This window comes from Corvus moneduloides, chromosome 4, assembly GCF_009650955.1.
Source record: "Corvus moneduloides isolate bCorMon1 chromosome 4, bCorMon1.pri, whole genome shotgun sequence".
In the NCBI taxonomy this organism is placed as follows: domain Eukaryota; kingdom Metazoa; phylum Chordata; class Aves; order Passeriformes; family Corvidae; genus Corvus; species Corvus moneduloides.
Genome location: NC_045479.1, coordinates 68,824,211 through 68,849,638, shown reverse-complemented (window position 1 = coordinate 68,849,638; position 25,428 = coordinate 68,824,211). Strand labels below are relative to the sequence as shown.

At 42.5% G+C, this 25,428-nt stretch overlaps 1 protein-coding gene across 1 annotated transcript; it reads left to right on the top strand.

Moving 5' to 3' along the window:
• Window positions 1–656: 656 nt before the first annotated feature.
• On the top strand, window positions 657–25,101 carry PROSER2 (proline and serine rich 2). The gene is made up of 4 exons (XM_032106892.1): window positions 657–794; window positions 9,991–10,206; window positions 20,195–20,447; window positions 21,336–25,101. Exons 2-4 carry the CDS (start codon window positions 10,027–10,029, stop codon window positions 22,319–22,321), a joined length of 1,419 nt encoding a protein of 472 aa, XP_031962783.1. The 5' UTR covers window positions 657–794; window positions 9,991–10,026; the 3' UTR covers window positions 22,322–25,101.
• The last annotated feature ends 327 nt before the right edge of the window (window positions 25,102–25,428 follow it).

Sequence of the window (25,428 nt, the reverse complement as noted above, 5' to 3'; positions counted from 1 at the left end):
TGGCACCCAGCCCTCTGCCCTCACAGGGTGGCTGTGGAGACCCATATCCCCGACACAGAATTACAGAATCAGTCAGGTTGGAAGGGACCACAGTGGTTAAGCAGGGCCATCCCAGAGCACACAGCACAGGATTTTGTCCAGACAGTTCTGGAATATCTCTGGTGAAGGAGACTGCACCCTCTCTGGGCAACCTGTTTCAATGCTTGGTCACTGCACAAGACAGAAGTTCTTCCTCATGTTCAGGTGGAAGTTCCTGAGCATCAGTTTCTGCCTCTTGTCCTACTGGATGGCACCACCGAGCAGAGCCTGGTCCATCCTCTGATACCCTCCCTTTAGATACTGATAAGACACTGATGAGGTCCCCTCTCAGTCACCTCTTCCCAAGGCTGATCAGGCCCATCTCCCTCTTTCCTCACGAGTGAGATTTTCCAGACCCTTGACGAACTTCGTAGCTCCAACACACCGGGGTCCGCTCCTGGGGCGGGGCAGAGGGGCAGAGCGGCAGAGAAGCCCCTCAGCCCCGACCGCACCACAGCCGCCCCTCGGGAGGGACGACTCCCTCCCTCACGCCCTGCCCCGAGCGCCGGGACAAAGGCGACGGTCCCGCCCGGGCGAGGCGGAGCCGGGCCGCCGCCCGGCCGCTTTATCCGCCCGCCGTGGGTGGCGGCCGGCGCAGTGCGCATGAGTTCGGGGCGGCTGCTCGGCGGAGCCAGCGGCGCTGCTCCGGCCACCTGCCCGCCCTTCGCTCGGGCTCGTTCCGCCCTCGGCCGGGAGAGGCGCGGACCCCAAAGATGGTGAGTGCCGCCACCTCCTCGGGGGCTCCCCTCGCCCTGCGCGAGCCCCCGGCCGAGGGGGTCTTCGCTCCCACCCGGCTCCCGGACTCGTCTCCGCCGGGGGTCGGGTCCGCTGGCGTGAGGGGATGAGCTCGCACCGCTCCGCCTGCCCCCGGCTCGGTCTGGCTGCGGGGAGAGGCCGCGGAGCTGCGCGCCCCTGTCAGCCCGCCACGGGAATGCTTCGGCGTTGCTCTTATTACTCACTAATGGATTTTTAATTATTCTTCCCTCCTGTTCCAAGAGCAGCGGCGGCCAGGACGGCGGGCGCTCCGTGCGCTGCGCGGGCTCCGGGCGCCGGGCGGGACCGGGGACAGGGACCGGCACAGCCCCGCAGAGCGCCTTTGGGCTTGGGTTAGTTTGGATACACAGGCGGGGAGCAGAAAAACTGTCAGCAAACTGCTGCCCTGCCGTGTGTGAGGCTTGGCTTCCCACTACTGAGTATTAAGAATTTTTTTCCCCCTGTGGATTTCTTGTTCTTCCCTATCATAACCTAAAATTTGCTTCTGCTAATCCGCAACTTTAAGAAAATATATTTAAGTAAAGGTTTGATAACCGTAAAACTTCGATGTATGCTGTTCCTGCCTGACTAAGGGTGATGGGGAACAGCTGCCTTGTGCCTGCCTCCTCTTTGCTTTCCGACTGTCTGCAATTTAAGGTTCCAGTGGAAAAACTGTTGGTGTAAACAGTAGAAGATTCTAGTTCAGGATACTTTTCCCCCTTCCCCCGTCAGGTGCCTTTTCCATCTGGAGAGGGTGAGCGTGCGATGGCTGGTACTTCTTAAGATCTTAATCTTAGGTGGTTCTGGGAAGGTTTAGTGCGTGTAAAGAGAAAGCACAGCCTTAAAAACACTCTCGGGATTTTCAGTAATCCGGGATCTCAAGGGCATGTTTCCTGAATAGTTTTTGTTTTAGTGTGGCAGCGAGAGGCGGTTGCTGGAAGTGGAGCTCTGTAGTGCTTGGTCCTGTGCATGGGTGTAGCAAGAGATGATTCCTGTTGTAATAAGCATGCAAGATGAAATAGGAAAGAGATAAGACAGCCTCGTCCGAATCTTTCTAAACATTTTGCAAGGATTTTATAACAAGTATCAGAAATGTAACAGTTATTTCCTTTCCCCTCCCTTTTATGAAGGGCACACAAGGAAAGACTTCTTTGCAAACCCTAAAGCATTAAGTCTTAGCTTTAAAAGCTTTTGCAATTTCTGGCTTATGCTAATAAAAAGGTATTCTTTTAAGACTTTACCACAGATCCTTGACTAATGCAGTATTGCAGATGGCCTTCCTTGTACAGGTACTACTTTAAAGAATTATGATTGTGGCTTTTTTCGTGCCTTTGCAGGAATTACTGTTGTATAAGGGAGGAGCTGATGTTTAAACAATAAAAGGGGGGGGGGGGTAGTTGCTTGGTTGGGTCTCTAAGAAATGAAGATGTTACTTATTTCTCAGAAATTGAATAGATTTTCCCAGCAGTGTCTTTCTTATCAAGGATTTGTTTGGGGGTTTTACTACAGAGAGTAATGAGTAAAATGAAGTTTTGTGACTGGAAGTGCAAGTAACGCCTGGCATTAGAAAGGAGCAGGGAGATTCTTTATTGCATCTCTGTTTTGTCAGTAGTAAAACTCTTCTGTTAGACATAGCTGCTTTTTCTCTGCATGCCTCTGAGAGAAATATTAACCAAGAATATTGGCAGACAGATTGCTGGTTGGATATAGTAACTGGAACAACTTAACTCCTGAGCAGTTGACAAGTCTCAGGCTGACTGACCTTCTGAAATACTGGAGCATGAAAATAAATGAGCATATGAATGTGGCTTTCAAAGCCAGCCAGACAGGCTGTTACTGTTACCAAGTCCTCCCTCCTCCTTTTTTTAAATTAAAAAATAAAACCAAGTAATTTTAATTTCCAGTATAACTAACTGCTTAAATATATTCTTTTCAATTGGATGTGTATGGATTATCCCTGTACCAAGTAAAGTCCAGGGCCAAGACGTTATTGCTCTGTTTTGCCAGTGCTGTTTTCAGCTTTGTTTACTTGGGCAGGCAGACCTTTATGTACTTACATAGGAATGAAATGTCCATAAATAAGTTAATTTTTAAAGTAAACACCCCTGCATTGTGCTTCAGATGTCCTCTGCTTTCTTCCCTACAGCAGCACAGCAGTCACAAAAGGAAACATAGGAAAGCAGCCTAAAATCCAGTTTTGAGACTGTGACACAGCTTTACTGGGGCTGAAAATTGTCTTGCTATCCTAAATACTCTGTAAAACAGGATTTGGCTCACCATTGCTATGACTGTAGCAGTAGTTACATAATGAAACCCTAAACCCCAGCAATGCTGCACCTGTAACAAGACAGAAGTTGACTAATTACAGAGGCGTCTGTGCCTGAAATTGTTTATGTACACTTCATGGTTCTAAAGTGTTGGCTGTCACAGATAGCACCACCCTGATGTTAACAGGGGAGATTTAAAAAGAGTAACTTGAAAAGAATGGGACATTTTCCTTGTTGAAATTTGCGTAAGGACGTTTGAAGTCGGAGAAGAGCTCAGCCGTCACCTGGATGTGTTTAAAGCCCCATATAGGACTGGACTAAGCAGCCCTGGGTATCACTCATAATTCTCCCACTGAGCAGCTACTGGTCATCAAATCTCAACCAGAGAGTCCCACTGAGAGCCTTATCATTATCCTTAGGTATGACCCTAATCTAAAGAAAAGTAACTACTTGTCACTGGCTGTAGTTTTATTTTTAGTTGGGGCAGGAAGGGATTCTGCCACTGTAAACATGTGGGGAATGTGAGCACTTCAGGGATCTTTGGTGGTTTATTCCACGATGTTGCTTAGGAGCCTTTGCCACTGGCCTTCATTTTGGGCATCGAGATTCAGCTGATGCTGTTGCTGTTGTAGTGCACTGGGAACAGAGTTTATTTGCAAGGGAAAAGGCAAAGATGTGTGGGCATATGCCTTTTCTTACCCCAATAAATTCTGTCTTGAGGGTGGATCAATGTGCTTAGCATCATCAAAACTTGCATTGGTATTCCACTGCCTTAAAAGAAGGATCATTTCCCAAACACTGCAGAGAGGAGTATGTGTGAGTACTGATGAGCTATGCCCTTGGGTTGGCTTGGTTGTAGGTAACAAAGTGTCTAATGTATAGGGTCTCAAAACAGTAAAAAGGCTGTTGTTGAAAATCTAGAAAAACCAGTTAAGAATGAAGCACACAGTATGGAATCCTCATTTTCTGGTGTCTTCAGGCTTGGATTAACATGGTGTGACCTTAGGCATTGTTTCTGGGCAAAGCATGATGTGGAGAATTCAGTGTAGTAATTGAGTTATTACTTAGGTGATGAAAACGTTGGTTTGTGATTGTTTCCTTTCTTTTTAAGTGGTTCCTACATTTAATTTGAGATCCAATTCACCCAACCATTTAAGCATGTGATGGAATGTCCTGGTGAAGTCAGACAGATTTAAGTTCTACTGAATGGGTGCCTTTCCCATCTAGTTCTTTCAGAAATGTATGTACACAGGATTAGTTATTTCACTGTTGGCAGCTCTCACAAATTCTAGTGTGAGTTGTATGAATGACATTCAGTGTGTTTCTTGAGGCTCCAGATTTAGAGGACTGAGAGAATCTTTGTTTTTAACTTTAAAACTAACGGATTTTGTAGCTCCCCAGCCTCTAGAGGAAAGTTTGAATTGTCACAAGTGTGCCACAGAAACCAGAAAATTTAAGACAAAATATCGGGGTTACATCCATTGAATTCTGGGACTCTTGCATGATTGTTGTCACTCTATAATTACTTTGATGTAGTTGCATCTCTGTGATGGGCTGCCATGAGAGCCCCCTGAGTTCACACTTGGCTAAACATTATCCAGTCGTACTTGTCACCTGTTCTGCAAATCAATATTGATGTCCAAGGAAGTGTCTATAAAAATGCTGTTGGCCTGGCTCTCATTTAGCTGACCTTACTATCATGGATTCTGTGTCTGTGTATTTTTTTGTTCTGTTAATGGTCAGCATTTCTATTTGTCTGGCCATACTGTGGTGACAGTCCCTCTCTAAACAAGGGCAGGGACATTTCCAGGTTGCTGGATGTTAAATAGCCATGACTGTTCCGAACACACAGGATTTTTCATGAGCAGATAAAGACTGTGAATCATACTAAATGTTATCATAAGCTTCTATGCTTACGATGTGGAGAAGAAAAGTCAGAATTTAACCATGTTGGCCAGTTTTGGTTTGCCTTGGTTCCTAAACATCAGCTGTTGTCTGTTGTTACTTCAGTTTTGTTTTGTTTCTTTCTGTAAAAACAACTTATAAATTTACTGTCTGATTCTGTGGGGATTTTATGTGTTCAGCAAAACCTCATCAGTTTATCCTGTGTACTCCTAGAATTAGTCAAGTTGCCTGTGAGGTTTGGCCTCTGTAGGTAGTACTGTTACTTAGTCTATTCGTCTACCAGAAACCTTCAATCTTACTGTGTATCACAAGAGTAGGGTTACCCCTAAAGCTCAAGCATTTACTCAGTATTTAACATACTGAAGGAGGTAGAAGAATTCAGTTGCTGCTAGCCCTGTTCAGAAGGAGGAAATGTGTCCACCATAACTAACCATCAGTTTTGAGGAGTTCGGAACAGCAGTGGCTCAGTAAAGACATGTCATGGGCCAGCTGGTTTTGTTCAGCTCTGGTCTTGTACAGCTGGTTCAAAGGTATGTTGCAGGAGCACTTAATACAAGGAAAAATTCATGACGTTATTAGACACAAATACCTGACTTGTTTTGGGAAGCCCTGTGGTCTCCTGACCACAGCACGCAGGAATCTGAACGAATTCCTACTCTCCTTTGCCTTGTTTTACTGCTTTGCTGCCAACTGACAGAGGCTGATAGAGATACAGGTCTCCAGTCTGCCCCTGTACCATCATTTTTATAGAACCCATCCCACAGGAACACTTCTAATGACCACAGAATATTTCCAGATGTTTTTTCCAGATGCTTAACTCTCCAAACTCAACCATTGCCATGGAGTGCAAGGTGACTGACAGTGTGTGCAGAGCTGAGTGTGTGCATTGCTGTGTCTGTACACAGCTGACAGATTAAACCAACCTTGAAGTTCACTGACCACTTCTTCTGTTTCAGTTGAATCACTGAGAAAAGAGCTGGTTAAGAACAAAGTGTGTGTGATGCTCAGTACACTCAAGGCTTAGAAATCTATCTTGAGAAATGTTTCGTGCAATTAGTGTTCTAGAAATTGTATGTATAGTGAAAGGGACAGACTGATCTTGTGCCCTTTTAAAAATGTATGATAATTTTCTAAAAATTGTCAACTCACCTTAAGTATGTTGTGCAGTTAATGGCGTGGTGCTGTCTGCTGTCTTTTGGCTTCTGGCTTACGTAGCAGTTGATTTTTAGCATTTAAATGTCTTGCACTTTTGTGGGATTGATACTTTTGCCTATTAAGCTAGTCTTCAAACAGGATTGTTAATAAAAAATTCTTCCAATCTCCTGCTACTATAGAAACAGTAAATGCTAACATTGAGCTTCAGTGAAGAAGCAACCTTAGTCAGCAAAACTATAAAAATATCCTTTTTGAAAGGACAGACTGCACCTTATCTTTGATGGGAACTTAATACAATCTCTCTGAATTATTTGCCTCTGTCAAAGCAAAATTAAATCTTTGGAGGTGAAATTCAGTGCTAACTTTAGAATCTTTCAATTTCCTCCTTCTGCCATCTGAAAAACATGCATGATATGTGACTTGTATTGTTTTAAATATCTCATGAAGGCTATCTCTAGTGTAACCAAGTGATTGCCTCAGATGATAGAATCATAGCTGCTCTAGGATGCCTTTCTGGTTTAATATCTGGGATCTTCTCTCCAAATAGTACTGCTCCTGTCACACTTCTGCGCTCCTGTGTCATGGTCTGATATTTTTTTATTATTAATCCCTAATGGTACAGGCACACATCTCTTAAGCCAAGCTGAAAAATACCCAGCTACAATGACTGAACAACAAATCCCATTGCAAGCAACTTTCATATTTAATGCGTCTCTGAAGGTCAGGAGGAACAGCCGCCTGTTGTCCTGCTGCTCCTGCTTTCTCTGAGCTAGGTTACCTTATTTTTGAACCCTGCTTGTTACTGTGGCAATCCTACTGAAACAGACAGTGGGGCCTGGAAATTCATTAGATTCTTGACTATTTCTATTTTAAATCCATAAAGTCTTTCACTTAATAGTGATGACATAAAAAGGGTGAAGGGACTTCAGTGTTAACCATGGTGAGAAGGGGAATTTGTAAAACATGTTCTACCTATTGTAGCAGTGCCAGGCAGCCTCACATCGGCTCTTGCTGCTCTAGGCACTGTACAAAGGTGTAGGAGTTTCTCAAAGCATAAAAAACAGAGTGAAGGGGAGAAAAAATAATGTATATGAATGGATTATGATTTTATTGACATATACCTTTGATGTGTTAAAGATGATGTAAAAGAGGGGGAAAAAAAAATCTTCCCCCACACCTTTTCTGCAGGCTCACAGGTTATTGCACAGCTCTCAAGCTTTTCTGAAATGAGTAAAACTCCCAAAGAAGCCACAGCTTCCAACACAAAAGCAGGACCAGTGCTGTAATGTTTGATACTGGCTCTTGTGTGGGTGGCTCTCTGAACCAGTCGCACTCACTGCCTTTAGTCATTGTTCAGGAGCTTTGTGAAACATCTGAACTGGAGCTCCAGAATGAGTAATGGGAGCTTGCTGGGACCAGAGCTACTTGTTATTTAGAATTCATGGCTTTAATGTTTATTGCTGCTGAATCTGGGTATTCCTGCTCTCCTGAATGCAGATAGCCCACCATGAAACTTAGTCCTGGTTAAACTAAGATATTGCTGTTGGACAAAGCAGAACAGTACTCTTAAATACTTCTCTCTCAAAATTTGGGCCTCTTGATTGGTTTCTTGGTAACTTGGATTAATATCTTCTTCTGGTTAGTCTTTAAATGTGGGTCTCATTTGTGCTATCTATTGTAATCTGTAGCTGTGACCTCTCAAAATATAGTCCATAAAATGTTCATAGTATAGAGTGTAATTCTAGAAATCTCTTACATATAGTTGTCTATAGCATCACTGAAGGACTGAACAAACATGGGATGTTCCGTTTATATTTGGGACACCTGGATAAAAATTTGATGCTGCAACTTAAAAAGTGCTGATGAGAAATAATATTTGCCTTTTGTTGGATTAGTAGTAGTACTCACCTCTTGCTGGTCTCTCTTTTCCATCTGAACGTCACCTTGACAGTTATAGGATGAAATCTGAAGTCAGTGGGAGTTTTCTGTGAATTTCAGAGGTGTCAAGATTTTCACTGATAATATTGGTTTCCAAAAATTGCATAGATTTTCTTGTGTGGGTGTGTTTGTGTGCGGCTTTTCAGCACCACAGGGTTTGTTGTAGATGAAGCTGCTGTTGCAGGATATGTTCCATGCTCAGGCTGCTCTTTTCCTGTTTAGCTTTCTGCAGCACCCAGCAGTACAGCAGCTGCCTCAGTGCTCTTGCGTCTGCCTGTCCCGCGAGTCTGAAAACCAGGACCACAAGCATGTTTCTACCTCTGGGCATCACTTAGCCCATTATCCTGAGGATGCATTGTATCATTGGTAGCTAAAGTTATTAATAGAAAAAAGGAAGAATGTTCTTTTTGTTAAAAGCAAGGCTAAATTTGATCGTTAGACCTAATGTTCATAAGAAGGGCTATGAGATGTTTTTGTTGTGGCATGCCAGTGCTCTGGATTATGGGTGTGCTTCCAAGACTTGCTGGACTGCAGCCTAGCTACATTGTGTGGGAGCTTTCCCACAGGACACGTTGGTGCTGCGGCGCAGGCAGTGCACCTCTGGTAATGTCATAGCCCTCTCCTGGGAGGAGGGCTCAGCGGGATGGAATTGTTGCTCAGTATTGGCAGATGTTATCTCACTGCTATGAAACACTAATCAGCTTACCAGAAGGCTCTGGTTTCTCAGCCCACAGCCATGGGGAGCAAGGAGAAGTAATCCGATTGAATTGGAAATGCAGGCTTGACTTTGCTTCTCGTGTCGCCTCTTGAACCGTAATAAAGGGAGAAGCACTTGGGAAGCAGGACCATCTCATTTAATTTGTGCAGTGTCAGGGGAATGGTGTCCAGTTCCCAGCTGGTTGCATATGACATGGTACCTCAGAACCAGCTGTTTGGAGGAATGTGTCACTGCTGTTCACGGGTCACAGGCAGGGTGGGTGAAAAGATGGACTCTTAGCAAGCAAGGCAATTTCTCATTGCAGAGAGTGGTTTAATGTATTGGAGTGAGAAATGAGCTAGGTTCTACTTTTCGCTTACCCCCGTTCATGCTGTTAGTGCACTGAGATGACTTTTGCGTTTGTGTCCTTGAAAAGAAAAGTTCCGCCAGAGTGCTTGGGGAGATGACAATAATTCAGAGAGGTTTTACAGAACTGGACATTGGGAAAGCTTAAAAAACTGGGGGATTTTGCTCCAGTGAGTGCTGGTGCATGCGTCTGTTTCAGTAAGTGTCTTCCAAATGTACAAGTACTGTTTCTTCATGGCTGAGTGAAATAAAAGCTCTTGAAGCTTTAAAATGTAATTTGTTATGCTCTGGTGCAAAAGTGGCACCAAGTTCTGCTCACGGATCTTTCACCAGAAGCAGGCGGCATAGAGCTGCTTCAGTAACACAAGTTAACTGCAGCAGTGTTAGGAAATGAACAGGGTTCTGTTTCCCTCATGTGATCCCATAAATAGAATTCTTGTTTAAAACCAAATAAAGGTACTTGAGCTGGGCCAGTTGGTATCTCAGCCAGTGGGATTTTATTACTGTTAATGATGTGTCATAATGGAAAACACAAACTGAATTTGTAGGACAAGGATTTATGCAGGGTCCTTGCTTCTAACTGACCATAGACATCTGGTTTAGAAGCATGAGAGATGGGGTACAGAACCTTTCTGTGTTGGATTTTTAGTCATCTTTTTGAATAAAACCAGTTTTTTAAAAGGTGCCCATAAAGTGGTAGATGTGTTCCAGGGCAAAAAGATATGCCTTTTATTAACTTGTGTGGGATCTTTTTTTGCCACTTATTTTCAATTCCTTTTCAAGTGTTTTAACAAGCAGATCTAACCAGACCACGTTGTTCTCTGTTTCCAGTCATGAAGAAAGCAAGCAGCCCCACGTAACACACTGATGGCATTCTGTGCTGCATCGGGATCAATCAGTCAAGAAAGTGTGATGCCTAGGAATCTCCTGGCAGATTCTCCTGAAATGGCATCTGAAATCTCTCCAGAGCACATGCATGGGAGCATGGAGAGGGCTGGCACTGTGGAGAATCGTGGCAGCCAAGCTAGGTGCAGAAATCTTGCCTTGGTAAGTGTTTAATGAGCCTTGTGCTTAGTGATACAGATTACATTAATAGCTCTGTCCACATCACGCGATTTTTGTTTTATTAAGATTGATTTTTGCCATTTCTAATCCTAAGTGGTTGCTGGTGTTGTCTCAGTTGTTAAACTCAAAGGCCAGAAATAACTTCTGAGCTTTGGTACAACAGCTTGTTATTCTGGTCTGATTGTCTCTGAGAGCTTGGAGAGTGCTACTCTCCAGCCCTTCCTCCCAGAGAGCCGGGAGTGGCAGTAAGGGCTGCTCTGCCCTTGCTTTTTTAAATAGCTCATGAAGGAATTTAAGGATAGTGGTTGTTCTACATGCTGCTTTTTGCTTAATCTCTTTGTTGACACTCCTGAATAAAGGTCTCAGCTTATTCTACCTTAATTAGATGAGTAACAAATATGTCACCATAAACAAAGCCATCCTCGCATTAGTGAGTATGAGTGTGTGGCCATTTAAATCGTGAGTGAGTAACTGAGGGAGTAGGATGCACTTCTGTGTTTTTCCCAATTAGCAGGGTGAATCAGGCAGTGAACTCAACAGTACACTTTGTACTGTGACAGACTAAGCCTAGAAAGCAGGTATGGTTCCTTCCATATTTTTTTTATCATCACGACCATTTGAAAAGCATCCATTTTTAATTGAGGAAAGAACACTCTGGTAAACATGCTTGCTCTAAGTGGAAATCTAAATCTCTGTCTTGCCTTAGACATAGAATTAGGCTTTCTGTCTCTTTCCTTCTGCCCTCCCTGATAGTTTCCTTTTTAATGTGGTAGTTTTCGGTGAAAGAGTAAGTGGCAAAACCTGTATTTATCTGTATACCTCAGACACACTCGTGCTTTTGTGCTACTTTCTGAGCTTTCTGACGCCTGGAGGCAATTCTAAAGCTGTTCCCTTTTTTTGTTGTTTCTACTGAAAATACTTACTGTTAATATGACGCTGTATCCTTCAGCTTGTGTTGCTAGTTAAAACACAAAACAAGTATTATGGAATTCAGTTCCTTAACTGTTTCCGATCTGTTCTAGAAAAAAGTTGTGAAGGATCAGGAGGAGGTTAAATACACCATTTGGACTCAGGAAGTTAGTGTATATTGTTTATTTTATGAAAGCTGCTTGAATTTTAGAGAATTACAGTGGAAGTAGTACTTCTAGAGAATTACAACTTAATTTTAAACAGAATTGCAAGTTAATTTTGCTCATTACCACTAGTTTCCCAGGTTATCACAGTAGTAGTCAATCATGTTCCCCCTTGGGTTTTATTCTTATCTGCAGTAGCAGGCATGAGACTAGACATTTGGAAAAACCAGTATTGAATAACAAAGCAATGTGTAAATCAGTCTGTTTGTACAGTCTTATCCTGGGTCTGCTGTGTCAGAAAATGAAAACTAGATCCTGCCATGTGATAACCCATATGATGATGCATCAGCTAGAATTGGAATCCCTTCCTACCCTGTAATGCAGTAATTTATAGATTTGGCTGCAGGCTTAGGCAATTCCCACCAGACCTGTGAATTAGCAGTTCACAGAGCCTTTCATTTCTCTTGTTAGAGTTTGTGCATGAACACAGTGAAGTGTGTACCAACGAGTTTTAACTGTGATGCCACAGATCCCCTTTCATGATTTTTCTTCCAGCAGTGTAGTAGGTGGCATGTCCAATAAGGCTGACAGCTCACATGTGTGGAGTAAAGGGTTGGACAATATAAACTCTTCTCAATACAGGCATAATTTCAGTTTCTGAATTTGAGAAGGGGTCTGTGTTAAACTGAACATGAAGGAAATTCTGGCTAATATATATAATATATATAGAAATATTATATATATAATATGTATATATTATATATAATACTATATATATTAAAAAAATATATTTTTTATATATATATATATATATATAAAATATGCTCCTAGAGACTTCATCTTCTGGCTTCAGTAGTTCTATTATAAAAGTTCAGAAGATGCAGAAGCTTTGATGGCCTAATGAGAAGAAAGGAATAGGCAACTTTGTTTAGACAAAGAATTTCTTATTATACCAATTCTGAGAAAGGAGGGGATCTATTTTCAGGCACACTGCACCTTCACAGCCCCAAAACAGAAGCAACTGAAGACTTAACTGCCTCTTCATTTAGCCCTTTCCTGGGTCTGTTCACCTAGAGACATGGCAAGGAAGGTCAGGGTTGGCTTTGATTATTTTGGGTTTTTGTAATGGCCTTGCAAACTAAAGAAGTGTAACAGTGCTTCTTATGACAGGCCTGTACTGCTGCAGGTTTCTTCCTATCTGATTGTAAAAAAAACAGGCTCTTAAGTTTCTCAGTGTCAAACTGCATTAGTCACTAAATATAACCTTTGTATTGCATCTGTGGAATTCAAACAAAACCAGGGTTGTGATAATAGGGACAAATACTTGGATTGGCTTCAGCCTTCGCTGACTGCTCACAGCTGGTTTGGCTGACTTCTGGCTGGTCCTGCATCCTGTGTGTCTGTGCTGGCATCACTTGCTGGGGAACTGGTTGTCAGTTTAGGAATGACTAGGAGATGGACATTAATTGCCATGTGCTAAAAAAGTCTTAAAATTCTGTATGTGGGCCCCTTCCCAGTCAGCTGTTGTCACTTCAGTTTAGTTTTGCCAGATTCCTCAGCTTCTCTTACCTAGACAAGGGTGCTTTCAGTTAATCTTTGACAACTATAGGCCTTCAAGACAGATTTTTTTTTTTTTTTTTTTTTTATGGAAAGCAAGGTGCTGTCTTGATTTTTAGGAGAATTTCCATAGAAATGATAGATATTCAGGTCTGGATTTATGCTGCCAAATCTATCACAGCAGGCTGAGTTGAGATGGGAGGAATGTATGCCTTGATATCTTCATGTCACACGAATGTTTGTAACCTTAAAAACTGTTACATATGAGGACATGAATTTGCACATATATTTTGGTTTCTTTGTTAAAGAGAGGTATCCATACATCTACTTGAGAAAAGTGTATTTTCTCAATGCATGGAATCAGTTGCACTAACCCAAGGGTGAGGGCAAACAAAAACACTCTGTTCTTGGCAATTCTAGCTTCCAAAACCCAGTCTGGAATGACACTCCCTGACATGTGGTATAAGAATTAACTTGCCATGAAATACAGTTGCAGCAATTTAAGGACACTTAATTCAAAGATAAAACTAGGTCTTGGGGGTTTTTTTGAAGCAATTTGTCTTGTTCCACTGACTGAATAGGCACAGACCAGCTTCTTAAAGCCAATCCTTCTTTCAGTGCTTCTCTCTGGTAATTGGACTGGGTATCTATTCTCAGCCATGAGTAACTTCTTTAGTTTCTGTGTGTGAATAATGTGCTAGGACAATCGTGCTACCTATGAAAACCATGGCAGAGGTGCTGGTTGTACCTGAAGTGAGCTGTGCTAATTGGAACTGCACTGATAATAAGCTATGTCAGTGCCTTGGATCTGTTGCTATAACTTCAGTACTTTACCATCTGTATCTGAACATGTCTCACTGAGTGATAGCTTTGAGGGATAGTGAGTTCTTGTTATTCTTGGTGGATCATACTGTGTTTTTTATTTCATTTTTTGCCTTTGGATCAGACAGATCCTTGGTTAATACCACAGTTCACCACCACTCTCTTTGGGGCAGTGGTGACCTCCAGAATTTGTTCAAGTGACTATTTCATTTGAACACTAATCAGATGGCTTAAACTGGGAGAGGCCATGACTCTAAAAAAAGAGATTTTGCTAGTTCTGATTTGTTATTTTTTCAAACAGGCTTTCTCTCTGGCTCTAACAAGACTTGATAGCCAGTCACTGAAGATAATTTGTCACTCCTGGATCCCTTGTATAGTACAGGTGACATTCTGAATATTGGTTACATAGACATGAGGAGCAAGTATGCTGTGAGTAGTCTGAGGTGGCTCAGTGTTTTGTTTCACACACTCAGCCATTTAACTCAGGGGTGACCTGGTTGTTTTGTAGTTATGGTGTCTCTCGTAGCCTAACAAATCATTATTATGATCCTTATCCCTTTTGCATCAGTACAGATAATTCAGATGCAATAGATCTGGCATTCTAAGTGCACCATGCTAGTGTCTCTTTACCCCAACCTCTCTGATGAGAATCCAGTGTAGATTTAGGGGTTTCGGAAAAGGACAGATCATGTGTCTGTTAGCCCACTGCTACCTTTTTTCCTCACAGTTTGAATGAGTCTTGTGATGCCGAGTTGCATTTCAGGTACATTCAAGGGAAAGTCCTGAGAAAGACTCCTTTCATAAAATTAATGTGTTTTTCCCCCTTGACACTGATACTCCACAGGCTTTACTGTACTGCAAGACCTTTCACTCTGTCCAAGGACTTTGCCAAATAACAATGCACAAAAAAATGAGAAGAATTTTTAACTGTTTGCTTTGTATGGATAGAGCTGCCTTGGGGCAGGTGGAAGCCATTCCGTACAGGGTGTGGAGAGAGCTCTGCTATGCTTCATCTGCTTTAAACTGATGTTAGTATGACCTGGAAGCGTATGCCTTGGAAAAATAAGAGCCTGACTTCTAGCAAGGAATGATCTTGTTGTAAAATGTGCTAGTAGTGAGAATATGGATCCTGAAGGCAGTTTGGGCTCTATGCACAAACTGCATCATTCTGCATCAAAGCAGGATCTGGTGGATAGATTATTCTAGCAGGTGGGCAAGTCTGCTCTTTAAACCACACTGATAAGCATTCCTGAACTTCCAGAGTGGTTTTTTTTTGTGTACTCCATTACTTTTCACAGAATACTTGTATTAGAGTTTCTGTAATGTGAAAGCCAACTTCTGTCTCACCTTCAGTGCATGTAGAGAAGATTTGTTGTGATTATATGGGTGGTTAACTTCTTATAAATTAAAATACACACAGGGCTGCATCTGCCCACCACCCTTTCATTCTCTCCTGTTTTAAATATAACATGCTCCATTATTTGAGCCTTCCTGTGCAGCTAAACTCGCAGCATTCCATGCGTTGTTCTGGACCCTGTCCAGCTTGGCTGCATCCTTTCCAAAGTTCAGCAACTGACTCTGAACTCTGTGTTCTGAATGAGGATGTGCTGTCATGTCATCACCCTGGTTAATATATCCCAGAATGAGATCTGCATCCCTGAATAGCAGATTTTTTCCCTCTTTATGGCACTTAAACTGACGGAGTCACAGATCGTGCAGGTACCTTGCAGTAACTTCATCTCAGCATCATTTTTTAGTTCATCTGTGAGTGCATTTTTGGGGGCCACGTCATAAAGGCTTCAAATCAAGGTATGTGACATTTTGTGTTTGTACCTATTGGTCAAGTCAACAACCCTCTCATGAGAAATTAGCTTGGTGTGAAATTACTTGATTTTTTTATGGAAACTATTTAGTGTCTTTCGCCTGAAATGTATCCTCAATTTTCTCAATGTTGTTCTAACACAATTTCTTTTTCCCTTTAATGTCTATGAGCTGATCAGCCTTATTTTGTTTATCAAAGAGATGTCTTTGGGGTTTAAGTAGATACTCAGCTTGCTTTCTTTAAAAGTAGGTTAGGAGTAATTTAGTCAGTTTATGACTTTAGCTCATCTAGTTTATCTTTTAAGTACTTGTAGATAATTTGTTTCATCACTTAGGATCTATTGATTATATGCTTTGCTACCTATTATGAAGCACACGGGTACAATTATGCTCGTGAACTGAAGAAAACAACACTCAATATTATAGTCTTCTTCACCAAATGAAATGGTATTATCAAAACCATCAGATAGTGGGTTGTAGAGGAAGCACTTTTTGACACAGCACACAGTTACACTCTGGAACTCCCTGCCACAGAATGCTGTGAATGCCAGTCATTTCCATGGCTCAAACAATAAGATGAATTCATGCTAGAAAAGCTCATTAAGGGCTGTTAAATATGCAGATGCATCTGGGAAGTCCTTAAGACATGTATTGCTGGGAACTGGAAGGATTTAGGGGAGAAAAAGATATATCCATCCAATATACAGCAACACCCCCACCAACCTCTCTCCCTTGTCCTGTGTGTTCATAGTTGCTGAGGGCTACTGAGCTAAATGGGCTTTTTGGTCTGCTCCTGTGTAGTAGTTCCTGTTCTCAGCTGTAATTCACTTGCTTTCAGCTTCAGTAACACAGCAGTACAATCCATTCCGTCTCCCTTTTCTGTAAATCCTGTCAGAGGTACTTGACTTCTTCTGTGCTAAAGCTTTTATGCCTGTTCTGATACAGTTCCTGCATGTAGGGCTTTCCTTTTCACCCCTTCTAACAAGTAAAACTGCCTTGTTATTAACAGACTGCGGCCCAAGTGGTGCTACACTGGCCTTTGTACTTCATATTGGAATAGTTTGCTCCCTTCATTTGAGAAACATCCAGTCACTTCTCTCTCATGGAATTGTGCCTATTAATTCTTTGTCACTGTCAAGTGATTGATAAATCAGTTGAATCTGGCATTCTCCTGGTGTTTTGCTAATTGAGGTTTGGTTCCTTAGCAGTTTTTAGAAGGTTGTTTGGTTTTGGGTTTTTTTTAAGCACTGCAGATGTCTTGGGATTTCCTGTGCTGGTCTGTTTCTGTCAAAGCTGTGCTGGTCTTAGGATTTTAGACCTGGATGTGATGTTCAGAATTTCTTAAGATGTATATGAAAAATTGTGGGCCTCTGGATATTAAGTCATTGTTTTAAACAGGTAGGAAAGGAATCAAGGAATCTTTTCTGTGAAACAGATTGTATTCTTCTTTTCTTTCTCTTCTTTTTTTTTTCCTCTTTTATACCAAACACTGTTATAACAGACTCTTTCCTGTTTGGCGTAAGCAGGAAATGTTTGGCTGCACAGAGATCTAAAATATTAATGCCAGCTGAGCATACTCAGCTATTTCAGCTGTTTGCATCCCAAATTTCTTCTGTCCAAACAGTCTTTTTAATCCTCCTAATTTAATGTAATTATAAGCTGAGGCACAGTTACCAAGTTTCAAATTCAGGCTGTCTTTTTAGTAAGTAAAACAGTAGTTTTAAAGTTTGCAGTGTTAGGTGTATGTGAGATTTAGTTTAGGGAGGTGTGTTTGTGTATCAAGAGTAGGGAATAGATGGAAACTTTGAGGTGAGTAACTCAAGTAGCTGAAAAGACTTTTCTTTGACTATTGAAAAACACAGATTCATCAAGAAGAAAGGAAGCCTGGAAAACCAGCCTGGAAAGAATATGAGCTGTTCCAGTACTTGGAATATATGGCAAATGAATTAATTGCAAATAGACTTGGTAACTTAGCTAAAACTGGTACCTGTTAAGTTACAAAAGTTCCTCCCATCTTTCTGAAGGCTTTACTATAATACAAGTAATACAGGTGGGAATAAAGCAAGTCACTGCTTGCTTCACATCTCTGAGCTCCTTTGGTTTGACCAGCCTGAGTAGGTTTTTTTTCCACTGTGATTGTGTGTCTAAAATGGGATTGTTTCCTTGGCTGGCAAACTGAAACATGCCTTGCCTGAGGGAGTTTCTATCCAGACTGGATGCCTTGCATCTCAGTACAGTGCCCTGACCTAACACTGCCTGTTCTCCAGAGATGTTGGTTTTGGGGTTTGTTTGGTTTTTTTTTTTTCCTGATGAAATGTGACATTGATCATCGTGAAGGGAAACTGCACGAGGAAACGGATCGAAGTACTAACAGAGATGAGGTTGGCCTTTCACATCTTGGTATGCCATTTATAACAAATGTGTTTACAAAGGGATGATTACTCAATTTGGATTCTTCACCTAAAGGGACACTGCTCATTTCAGCAAGATCCATGAGGGATGGTTAAATCAGGCAAAGCTCTCCTGCAGATCTTACCTGGCATGGAAAAATGCTCAGTCTTACAGCACAGAAAAGGATGGAAGGAAGTGTTTCTGGAAGTCTTTGCTTCCTTGCTTTATTCTTTGCTCTGCTCTTGATTAAACAAGTTAAGCTCAGGTGGGAGCAGTTTTTTTAGGTGTACAGTGTAGTGCAGTAATTCCTGTACCACACTCTGGATTTGTTGCCACTATGCACTTCTTAAACACCACCCCCTCTTCTTTTCCTTTGCCTGTGTAAGTCTGGCTCTTGCAGTGAGCTCACCCTCTACAAAAGGTTCTTGGAGTCTTGTTCAGTTCCAGCTCAGGGCTACCTAACAAGGGCTCTTTTCCTGTCATTCTCTCGCCTACTACACATAGCAGCCCTATGAGTATTTGGGTGGGGAAGGAAGGAGATTGCAACATCCATTAAGGAAAAAAAAAACAACCAAAAAACAAAAAAGGAAGGCTTGTCTGTCTCTTGCTTTTCAAGTGCAGCTGTAAAACTTTCCTTGGCCTTTGAAAACTGACATGTGGTGGGTGCGAGCTGTGGAATACGTCAGCCTTTGAAGTTCATCTTTTAAAGAGGCAGTGGCAAATGGCATCCAAATTTCAGCCTTTGTAGCAGTTTTTCTACAAGCTGGAATAAGTTACTTATTCTGACAGTACACTGTGGATAGTAAGATTAAGTTAGAAATAACCACACCTCTGTACATCTTTCCCACCCACCAAATGTCCTATTGGCCACACAGGAGAAGGCAGTTAAGAGCCCCAAAGCTTTTCTTTTCTGATCTGTAGTGTTCTAGGTGCTTGGAGACCAGCTGCCACTGTGTACAATGCAGCACGTTATATTTCTTAATCTATAGGCATTACTTTCCTACAGAGCTGTGTTGTTCTTATTTTAAATGCTGAGAATGGGGATAAAAGCTTTGTTTGTGCAAGGAGTAAACAGGTAAAGCTGTGCGAAGGTTTTTTTAGTCTAATCTAATGTAAGATGATCTGAACAGGCACAATGAGTTTGAAGCAAGTCGTGCTGCCCTAGCAAGAACGTGGCTACCTCTTGAATATTTGGACTGCATACCTTTATGTATTTACCTAAATTCTCCCAGCCCTCCACTGAGAAGTAGCCTTTTTACCCTGTCTGCACATACAATGAGGTGTCCTTGGTGCTTTTTGTTAAGTTACTGACAGCAAAGTTTCCAGTATATGCTTGGCAGGGGAGAAATTCAATCCAGAAAAGGGAAAACCTCTCTTGCTTTTCAACAATATATACTTACATTCCAGACCTTACACAGTTCTCTTGGGAAATGTCTTTCCTGTGTCCATTGTCTTAATGCAGTACCTTTCTTAATCATTCTTTGTCATCTCCAAGCTTCTGGAAAAGTGAGTGTTTCCCAGGGTGTCGGGAAAAGAGCTAATGCATTACTGCCCAGCATTCTCATAGTGATAATGTGTTAATCGAGTTAATCAAGAGCAGTGACTCAGAGAAAATGAAGACTGGATAAGCCAAGTGATTATTTATCACTTCTGTGGTCTACAGGATTGTTTCCTGCTGAAGAAAATAGCCTAAGGCAGTATACTGCTGCGGAGCATATCTTCATATTTATTCTTAGGTTTTCCTTTCTGTAACTCTAAGGTAAAATCTTTAGAAACCTGCTCCCTCCTAACTATTACTTCTTTGTAATCTGTCATGTAACTGGATAATTTATACTCTGTGGGGGTAGAGACACTTCTTAGCTCCAGCTTTGCTTTCAGAAGCCAAGTCCCACTTTGGACTAGACCAAAAAAGGAAATCAATCTGTTTCTGGGACTGTCCTGAGTGCACCCTTTCCCTCCCATGTTGTTCCCCAAGCCTTGTCCCTGAATCTGACACAGAACACAGTTTATCCCAGTTTGGAACCAGAAGAAGCCATCCTAACCCTTGCAAAGGCACCAGTAGGTGCAGGGTGCTATTTTGCCTTTTTTTTTTTTTTATAGTAGCTTTTATGGCTTTTACGATCTTTTAGCAATTTGTTCTGTACAACTCAAACGAAGACTTCTTTGCCAAACTAAAGGATGTAGTATACCAGTTACTGCTCTTGGGATTTTTAAAAAAATTTTTTTGTCCTCTAGCACTGTAATATCTAAATGTCTCTTTGGGAAGGTGTTCATCTTTCTGGTTTTTTTTCTTTTTTTCCTCACAGGATGATGAAAGTTTGAAATACTTAACTCATGAAGAACAGGATGTTCTCATGTTCTTTGAGGAAACCATAGATGCCTTAGAAGATGACTTGGAGGAGATGGCCCTACGTGACAGTGGCATCCACTGTCAGTCCCCAAGGTCGACAGAAGAAAATGTGTCCAGTCATTCAGAGACTGAAGATATCATTGATTTAGTACAGTCAACACCTGAGAGCAGTGACCATGAAGGCCCTTCCAGCAGAGATACAGAACCAGGTAGTTGTGTTTCTTGCAAGAGTGGGTTTTCCCTTTGATCAAGCCCTGACCTATTCCAGTTCTCCTTAGAAACAGCTAAAGAAATTCTGTACCTTCCTTACTACCTCAAGATAAATTTGTTACACATCAGGAGCTCTAAGGACTATGATTTTAATTTGCCTTGGGGTTTTTGAAATTCTTGCTGCTACTGTAAGTTTTTTTTCTAATTTTTCCATGTCCCTCATGGGGCTCGTGCGTCTGATGAAGCTTTTGGTCTGCTCTCTGTCCTCTGCCTGGAGACTGACTTGTCACTGTTGTGCACAGTCATTACAAGGCAGACAGTATTCACCAGCCTGTTCACACTCTGCTTTTCTCTAAGACTTCTTAAGATTTTCTCCAAGAGTTTTAAGATAGCAGATTGTTTTCAGTGTTACTTTTTGTGGGACTGAAAGGCACACTTTCCTATCAGCGAGTTTGTGACAAGATAGCATATGGCATGTTGTTTTTGTCACCCTGTAGAGTGTGTTCTCTCTGTGTTTGGAGAATGAATCTATCAGCTAGTACACACAGTGGGATGTAATGTGTCCTCTCCTGGCTGTTTTAATAAAAAATAAGAACTGCAAAACTCTTATGAAAGAGCAGCCATTGAAGCACAGTGGAGCAACACACAGACTTTGAATGAGAGGCAGAGAGAGGGCTGAGGTAGTGACACAGTGTAAATGTGGTGATTTGAGCTATGGCACTGCCTATGAGATGCCATTGCTGGGAGCTCAGTTATAGTTTCTTCTGGCTATGTGGGCTGAGGTTGAGTTGGAAAGGTAGGGAGAGGGGAGAAATGATGCTAAAAGAAGGTTTTGCATTCTGCTCTGTGTGAAGACTTAATGACATCTCTGCTGCTTTGCCTTTTAGTGTTGGATACTACCCGGAGAGCCGAGAGCCCTCAGCCAGCTGTACCTGCTGACCTTCCCCCAAACCCCCCTGCACCACCACCAACGGTGTCAGAGACACTTCCTCCTCCACCCCCTCCTCCAGTGCAGCACCCAAAGCTGCTCCGTTCCATCCCCACTCCTCTCATCATGGCCCAGAAGATCTGTGAGCAGCAGGCGGAGAGCCGGGCGCGCTTCCCTGGTGCCCTCAAGGAAGGGAATTCCGAAAGGAAGAAAGTCCCCGTAGCCAACGGTGATTATTTCACGGCACCCAAGCACCCTCCTGCCCCTGCCCCCAAACTGCACCGGTTCCCAAGCAACATCAACATAACAAATGTCAGTGGCAAGGAATTCAGCGAGACGATTTCCAAAGCAGCGGTTAACGTCCAGGAGCGGCGGGCTCAGGTGCTGGCCAACATCAATGGGGGAGCCCTTCTGGCAGCTGAACTGGAGGAAAAGCTGCACAAAAACGATTTCTTGTCACGTAACAGAAGTTCTTCTTTACGGGATCTCTCCTCAGAGCAAACACGCTATGAAGCCCTGACAAAACTTGGCCTAGTTAAGGGAAAGCCAGCTCAGGACCAAGTGGACCATGCCCCAAGCACTCAGCAGCGTGATGTGCAGCCCAAGCAGGCAGAGGCTGTTACCAATGGATATCAAAACATCCATGAGATTTTAAAAAGCGAGCCCAGCCCTTTCCTTCCTATGGGCAAAACTGTAACAATCAAACCAGAGGTGGCTCTTGCCACTAACAAAGTCAGCAGCACACAGCAGAACACAGAAGAGAGTTGTAATGATTATAAACAACCTGGTGTAAGCCTGGACATGCGGAGGAGGTCGGGTTCGCTGCCTAGACCTTCAGGATTTCGATCCCAAGGGATAACGGTGAAGTTTTCCGGCCGTGGCTCAACTGAAGAAGCCAGGAGAGAGGCACTCCGGAAACTGGGACTGCTGAAAGAGACTGCTTAACTTGGATGGAAATGTTGTGGCAGTGAGGGGAAAGTCATAGCACAGCTTTGTGCTAGAACAGTCCCAACAGGATTGGGATCAAGTGGTTTGGAAGAAAAAAGGGAAAGTTCTCTGCTTCAGCCAAGCCAGGGTGGTACTAGACACTGTGGAATGGCCACTTGTGTTTATCCCAGAAGGACTGGCTCCATGTAGGGTCCTGTACAGCAGTGGGTTTTGGCTCTCCTTCCTACAGAGATACTCATCTGTTGCTCTTTGTGACTAAGAGGAATTTTATTTAATTAATGCTGGACTGTAGCAGGCAGCATCTCATTAATGAAGTGTACAGTGCAGTATTGTTGTACATAGCAAACTGAATGGCAAATCTTGCTTTCGCTCTTTCTGAAGCCAAAACCAAGAGCTCTGTCTGTCCTGTCCACATGTGTCTGTCTGTGGAAGCTCAAAATAATGTCACAGCTGAAATTTCTGACAGGGTGACACCCTTCTGTGACTTTTTGTTGTCTGTGTTATCTGGCTTGGCTTCTTTCCCTGCCAGTGGTGGGGTCTTCTGCTCCCTCTCTCTGCACTTGACTCCGCACTGTGCACAGGGTGGCTTCTGCTTCGACCTTCTCCTGGACAGAGCAGCCCAGGCTTTGAATGGGTGACTGCCTCACTCTGCTGCTGCACCTGGAGTCTCCCCTCCCTTCCCAGCCACCTGCTTCTTGGTCATGCCTGAGCAGCCCACGTGTCCAGGGAAAGGCACCAGGAAAGCCTCAAGGATATGCACCGAGCACCAGATTTCGCACTGACAGCCAAAGAGTCTCCCGACAATCTGTGACCCCAACTGCTCTGTCCCAGGGAGGATCTCACAGCAGAAAAGCCATAGGAACAAGTTAACTTTGTACCAAAAGCAAGACCTGTATGTCAAAAGTCTTGTCTTTTACATTGGGGTTCCTGGGAAGGAGCTGTTACTTTTTGAACAGTAACTGTACTACCAAATTATAAGTTTCTGTTACTTCTAAAACTGTCATTGGTCTTCCTGTAGTTTGACAGCCCTAATAATCCTCTGTTCACAGCCTTATTTGATTCTGCCCTGCCAATGCATAACAGAAGTTACAGCCAAAATTTGTGCAGGCTAAGTGGAGTTTCAGGAGAGCTGCATGTAAGAGCACATCATTCCTGAATGGTCCAAGTTGGTGGTATTTTGCCTTTTTTCAATAGACAAACTGGTAAAGATCGTCCCAAAGTATATTTGTGTGTTGGTATGATTTTTTTTTTTTTATATGGCAAAGCTGCCCTTCCACATTGAAACTCCTTCCCTTTTTGTATTACCTGAAAACATCAAGAATAGCCACTTTAAAATCAAATGCCAAACTCACAATTTTTTTGTTGTTATTCCTTCATGTTTGATTTCTCGGTGTTTTGGATTTTTTTCTAAAGGGAAAAACTGACTTATTCTCTGCACTTTCTAAAGCCTCGACCAACCCACTCCTTCTCCCAAGCAGCTGAGCGATAAACCTTGGAGAAGAGGAGGGGTGGCTACAGCAGAAACTGACACACCCTTTGACGAGGAGCTCTGACATAACTGTGATAAACAAGTTTTTAGTGCTTGTGATAAAGTATTTCAAACTTGCTGAGCTGTACTGGTAAATGAAGCTGTCACAAAGGGAAAAACCTTTGTGTCATTCTCAACCTGCCTCATAAGTTAAGGGGGTTTTTGGTTTTGTTTTGTTTTTTTTTTAAATTGTCTGCTTGCTGCTTAAATTTTTAATTGTGTTGTTACGGTATCTGGCTGGTTCTGTTATGTAGTTATTCTTTTCAGCCTTTTCACTGGGTAAGTGATCATGTTCCTCATTGTGACAGGCTTTCTATACATAAGCAATCAGTAATTAAAATATGTGGCCATTCCTGGGCTGGCAGAGCACTTGGGCATGTATAATCAAACGTGAGAGGTGCTGCTGAAACAAAAAAGGCTGCTTGTGTGCTGCAAGTAAAGCACAGGCTTGTTCTGCTGGGCTCTGAGTCTGTAGTCCTAAATCAGAAAGACAAGGGGTCACATAAAATACACCCAAGCACGTGCTGCAGTGCAGGCTGGAATAGGGGCCAACATGTGGATGATGCATCATCATTTATTAACATAACCTGATAAGTAAATTTAAATGTTTCATGGTCTTTGTGCTTTTAAATCCTGGTAAAGCAAATTCTTCATTATGAATGTGAAGTGCGTACAAAGCAATCTCCACATCTAATCATTTCTTGCCAGCTCTTCTTTGAGTTGTTTACAGCTGAGAGTCCATGCTAAGCAAACGGGGGGAAAATACCCTGACACTGTTTCATTGAAATTCAGTCCAGTTCAATAACTCTGTAAAGTCACCCTACTTAAAAATACCCCAGATGTTTAATATCTAAAGTTGCTGTATGCTGAATTAGCTGGATCATGTTCTCTCATCCTTTGTGCTGGGCTGTGTCCTCAACTGGTGGGAAGTGAGAGTTAGATCTTCATTAGGTAAAGCAGTTTCTGCCCAGGGAGGACTTGGAACGAGGTATTCATTGTGGCCCTTCATCATAGCAGATAAATCCTTCTCTGTGCCTAAAACTGTAGTCAGTAAAGCCATGTACTAAATGAAGTTAAGTCTAGCTGCTAATAACCTGTATATAAATTTAGCTCTATTTTGTGTATCTTGTTTTGTGTGTATATGTTGCTGTGATTTTACTTTCTTCCCCTTTGTGCTAGAGGTAACTGTCTTGCACAAACCTGATAATCATCTATTAAACTAGAATAAACCCAATGAAATGATGTCTGATGAGAGGTGCCATTGTGTTCTTTGCCACCCAGTAGTATGACTCTTTCTTGGATGAGGGAGGTGACTTCTTCTTAATGGCTAATATTGATTTAATAACCTTTCATTTTGCAACTGTGGATGTGTGTGAGCCAGAGCCCAACCCTGTCATGTCAAGTGGTGGAGGAGGGACAAAAATAAAAGGTTATGTCTGACGAGAGATGTGTATTCTCACTGCTGGGCTTCGGCAGCTGTGATCAGGGTCCTTGCAGGAATGAAATTCATCCTGAACAGTGAATTAGACAAAAGCCCCTCTCTCACAATGTTCTGCATTATTAAAATGACCTTTCC